This window comes from Orbicella faveolata, unplaced genomic scaffold (assembly GCF_042242905.1).
Source record: "Orbicella faveolata isolate gen_17 unplaced genomic scaffold, um_ofav_v1 contig_1, whole genome shotgun sequence".
Lineage (NCBI taxonomy): Eukaryota > Metazoa > Cnidaria > Anthozoa > Scleractinia > Merulinidae > Orbicella > Orbicella faveolata.
In genome coordinates this window covers 33,572,676-33,577,835 of record NW_028301536.1, presented here as the reverse complement: position 1 = coordinate 33,577,835, position 5,160 = coordinate 33,572,676, and the positions used below count along the sequence as shown (strand labels likewise).

The 5,160-nt window shown below is 40.2% G+C and overlaps 1 protein-coding gene across 1 annotated transcript; it reads left to right on the top strand.

Moving 5' to 3' along the window:
- Positions 1-421: 421 nt before the first annotated feature.
- LOC110054158 (uncharacterized) lies at positions 422-3,953 on the top strand. Its single transcript, XM_020760492.2, has 2 exons — positions 422-1,241; positions 2,510-3,953. Exons 1-2 carry the CDS (start codon positions 832-834, stop codon positions 3,078-3,080), a joined length of 981 nt encoding a protein of 326 aa, XP_020616151.2. The 5' UTR covers positions 422-831; the 3' UTR covers positions 3,081-3,953.
- Positions 3,954-5,160: the final 1,207 nt, after the last annotated feature.

The window sequence follows — 5,160 nt, the reverse complement described above, 5'->3', positions numbered from 1 at the left end:
GAATTCCATGCACGTGATTTACGTGAAAGCGTCAGATTTACATAATGTTTATATAAAAAACGACTGTTGCGTAATCAATATACTGCGCTCACGTGGTCTGTTTTTATTACAAAAGATCGCAAAATTAGCAACATGTTAGAACCTATTTCCGTCCACACTACACCGGAGGATTTTGAAAACGCAACATTAACCGCTCATTTTGGATTTGTGGTTGAGCAAAACTCGGGCAACTTTCGTTTTCGAAAAGCGCCGCTCTCAAAATGTTTTCCCTCCACGCTGAAACGCAAAGTTGTCGTTTTCAAATTCCTCCGGTTTGAAGAGCGTCTTCGGGAAGCTTTGTTTTCGTGAAGGATTAGTGTGAACGGTAGGCTTAATCGTAGAAATAAAGCTGCGTTTTTAAAGCGTTTTTAAAGCTGCGGCGTAGTGTGGATGGGGCAGGGCGTAAGTGATGAACAAAGTTTTGTCAGTGTCAAGCTCATCAGGTTCCTATTTTTATCAATTTTCTACAAGTTAGCAAATTTCGTGTTCGGGTATTTTTTGCATGAGCTGCAGTCTTAATTTAGTCGCAAAATATTGCAATTTATAGCCGTCTTTTTATGTCTTGTACTAAGAAAATGAAATTTATTGCTTCTTGACGCAGAGCAAGGAAGTTAGGATAAGTTTAATAATTAATATAAACACTGATCCTTAACGACATCCTGAGGAGAAGTCTCCTATTGGCCAATTGGCTCGAAAATTAAGCAATCATGCATCATTTATAAGGAGGCTACCGCTTCAGTTAATGCTGTCAGTGCTTCCAAATCTGACCTATTCTCTTCATTCGCTACCGTAATGGCAGAAAATTCTGCAGTGGCTGCCCCTGCTGAATCGGAGAAAATTAATCGGGACCGTTTCCACAAGTACGAGTCCATACGGATCGAATGGACGAAATATTTCGAAAAAAAATATTTCGACCAAGCTCACATAGTCAAAGGGTTTTTCAAAACGTTCCATCGAAGCCACAAGGGGTTTCAATTTGTGATCGCGGAACTTTTCGATGGCACAACTCACCCTCTTGTTCGCGCTGAAGATTACCAAGCGGTGAAGGAGGAACTAGAGCGAAGGACTGGCAAGACATTACCCGAAGTTAGTAATGTCTCGGATGTGAGGATTAAAGACGAAAGGAAGTCGTTCGCCGACTTTGAATCTTACCGAGATTTCTCCATGTCTCTTAAGGACCAGAATGACACAATAAGGCGAAGGTAAGCTGGGTCGAAGTGTGCCGCCGCCGGCTCTCTCCGATAAATACAGGGTACGGTAGATAAAGTTGATATAGTTGCTTTGACATGATATGTTAACGAGTGTATCGCCACTGGAATTGAGTCACTGTGATTCTTGTATACAAAGTTTTACTTTTCTAAACCTATGTTAAGCGTGTGTTATTCTTTGTTTTGCTGTTCTCCATGAAATGTCTGGATATTATTTAAGTAAAATATTTTTTTGACTTTTTTATTACTTGTATTTATTTTGCACAATGGTGCGCTTTCCTAGAAAGCGACGCCAACGGCTGTGCCTTTCCTGGAAAGAGGGAAAACTCAAACAATCTTAATTTTATGTCACGCAACTAGCTGTCCATGCATGAAGTTAATTTAATTTTAGACTATGTAGCACTCCATAAAAGTCCCTGAAAATCAGAGAGACAAAATACAAAATTGAATATCTAGATATTTCCTTAACGAAAGAGAAGTTTTGTTGTATAAAATTAGGGAGTATCATGGCTCAACTCTTAGGAACTCAGTAACGGAAGTAAATACATATTTTCCTAGAAACAGTCGAAATCCGCATAGAAGACTGGCAACGAGTCAAAAGCTTCGTTGGGCAACTAGGCAAAATAGTTTTACTTGACGCGTTCGAATTCATTAGCCGTTTGAATGCTTTACAGACTGATGTCTAAAATCGTTTGAATCGTTCGATTTCACACTACATTAGATTACTCTGGAAACAGATATCTGTTCAGTGGGCCGATGACAAAGTTCCCGAAGCAAAGGAATATTTTCACTTGCACAGGAAGCAGGAAGTGGAATAATGTCAGCATGCACCATGTAAAGGCGTTTGAAAATATGACGGCTCTTCGAGACCTTGTACCGACAATTCGGGTTGTCTAGTCGGAAAAAAGAATCATAAATTGGACAAAGAAGGCACCCATGTGTTTCAATAGGACACTATTAGGAGAAAGCTTTATTTCGTTGATAAAAAGCGTTCTTTAATTTTCAAAAGCATTGTTGATATCTTCACATGTCGGAAACGTAAATTGTGATGCAGTCAATCTTGGCGCTGGAAAATTCTAAGCGGACGTTAATGGGAACAGGGGATGGTGGGAGGGGGTAAAGGGACTGATATAAACGTACAGTTGACATTAAGCGGGGAACAAATGAATATGTCAACGGCCGCTAAAATATTACAGTGGTAATTCCACATAAATTCGTATTCTATATTGTTTAATAATCATTTGACTATGGTGGTTTTTCAGGAGAAAGGAGGAGGCAAAGCAACATGTAAACCTCCTCCGCAGCACGCTGCAAACCAAACCAAACGCTCGCATAATGACGTTTGATGTGGAAACCTACGAACATGACAAAAGTCAAACCCTTGAGGTCGGCTACGTTACCACAAACTTAGACAAACCAGACGAGATTGACGCCTTCCACTACATCATCGAGGAGAACCTCCATTACTCTAACAAGGATTACGTCCCTGACAACCGCGAGCGATTCAAGTTTGGAACGTCACAGCGCATGTCCTTGAAAGAGGCCGCTGAAAAGTTCAAGCAGCACATCGCTGATGCAGATTTCTTGGTGACCCATGCAGGACACAATGATGAAGCCTACCTGTCAGGCTGTGGAATCTCTTTAGAAGGGAAGCAAACGTTCGACACTCAGACGCTCGCCATGGGTTTGCTGACTGGCGGACCTCTTATTTACAACCTGAAACGACTGCTGAATGATCTGGAAATCGATTTTGATGAAGATATTCTCCACAACGCGGCCAATGACGCAGTTTATACCTCGAAGGTGTTCCTTGCTCTCAGCAAGAAAATTTAGAATTTTTCTGAATTACCATGTAGTCATAGCAAATTAACTTTGACATTGTGTTAGTATAACTGAAGCTAAGTCAACTTTAGTTGCCGGTCGTAACTGAGAATTTCTTATCGGTATATTTAGTAGTCTACAAGAGATCAATTTCAAGACATGCAGACCACGAGAGCGTGGTTTAGTTGCGAGTTTTTTTGGCACTTGACGTTTTTGAATCAATTTTATTCTCAATAAAACTAATCAAAATGAGCGAAACTGTGGTCACGTCACCGGAAATAGCAAGTAAAACACATTTAATATTTACACGTTTAATCAAAACTATAACAAAATTCTCGAACGTGATTGGCTATCAGCAGCCCGATTTGAGCATTAATTGGACAGTGTACGCGTCATGCTTATAATTGGACAGTACGCGTCATTTTGCGCACGCTGTTGCGATGAACTTTGTTAAGTGAACTGCTGTGTTTTTCAACATTCATAACGACGTTTAATCATTCAGCGATGAATCGATGGTTTGTTCATTTCTCGAATTTTGTCATAGTTTTGATTAATTGGTGACAGGACATCGTGTCGTTCAATTCAGTCTGTAATTATACTCGTGATTAACAAATCGGACTCCCGCTTCACGGTCGTCCGATTTTGTTAATCGCTCGTATGATTACAGAACGAATTGGACTCCACCCAGTCCTATTACTATTATTAATTCCTAGTCTGTGGCTTCGTTTCATGTTCGAGTGTCTCTCGGTTTCATTTACGTAACAAAGCGATTGCGCTGCAAGCATGCTTCTGGGAAATCTTCCCTTTGCGGGTTATTGAGGAACACCCAACCGGTACTACGTAAGATTGTGAAGCTAATAAAATGAAGAATCCACCCGAAAATAAGGCAGTTCTTGTTTGCCTTCTAACACGCATTCGCGTTATCTCTTGGACCGAATCCGTAAAAGCCCTCTTAAAGTTAAGGAGGGGCCGTAAAAGGGGGTGGGGGAGGGGGGAAAGGGGGGAAAGGGGGCGGGGTCCTTCACACGTTTCACGACTATTAACTATGGCAAATAAGGCCAACGACATAGGAACATAACAACATAAACATAACGACATAACAAGGACGTTTTGTCGTTAATTATGTCTGCAGTGTGAACATCCTGACAATGACATGAAAGCAACACTGATAAAAACCTGAAAATAACGACATAAGGGGAAAAAAATACTGATCTTTTCCTTATACTTTTATGTCGATGTTCACATTGCGACATAAGCTGTTATGTCGATTATGTCGTTTACATATACATGTATATGTCGCCAGTGTGAACCGGGCCTAGCGGTATAGGAAGAACGTGATGTTGTTGTTTTCTGCGCGAACATCCTGACATAATAGCAAAATAACAGCATGAACATAACGGCATAAGCAAAAATAAACTGATCTTTTCCCTCTGTCTTAATGTACATGTTCACGTTACCGACATACGCGATTATGTCGTTATGTGGTTGTTTCGTTGATCAAGTAGGCGTTGCCTCTTAATTGACAGATTTATTTGTTGACAAGAATCGTGATTGACATAAATTATATACATTGATTTAAAGGCGTTAGGTTACTGTGTTTCAAACCAGTTTTTCAGTAGAATCGAAGTGAGAAAGAAGTTATTTTGGTCTGTTTGTTAAACCCGCTTACCTGGAGAATCTGTTTATTAAATCCGCTCACCTGGAGAATCTGTTAAAGACTCAGTGCTAACCTGTAAAGTGCGACTGTTGTAACTACTCGCCACAGAAGTAAGTTGAAATGCAAGTTTACTGAATTTAGCTTCGAGACAAAGATTTATTTGTGTTTGTTCTGATTGCGAATTATAAATGTATTTCTTTTAGATCGAATAATTATTAAACCTTAGCTTGATATTATGCGGTTTGTGGTGGTCTTTTGAGCTAGCCAGTTCCATGTGCAAAAGTGGTCTTATGTCATTATGTGGCTAGTGTGAACCAGGCCTAACGAATAATGGTACTCAATATTTCCATTTCAAGCTTTGCGGTAAACACCACCAACCTAACAAGACCGTTCGTGTGCTTTTCGGTGGCCTGTGACTTTCCAAACTTAAATCGC

Bases quoted from the DNA above. Each gene is read 5' to 3' on its own strand.
- LOC110054158 (XM_020760492.2), top strand. From the start codon at position 832: ATGGCAGAAAATTCTGCAGTGGCTGCCCCTGCTGAATCGGAGAAAATT. The intron at 1,242-2,509 runs GTAAGCTGGGTC...GTGGTTTTTCAG, and splicing joins AATGACACAATAAGGCGAAG to GAGAAAGGAGGAGGCAAAGC.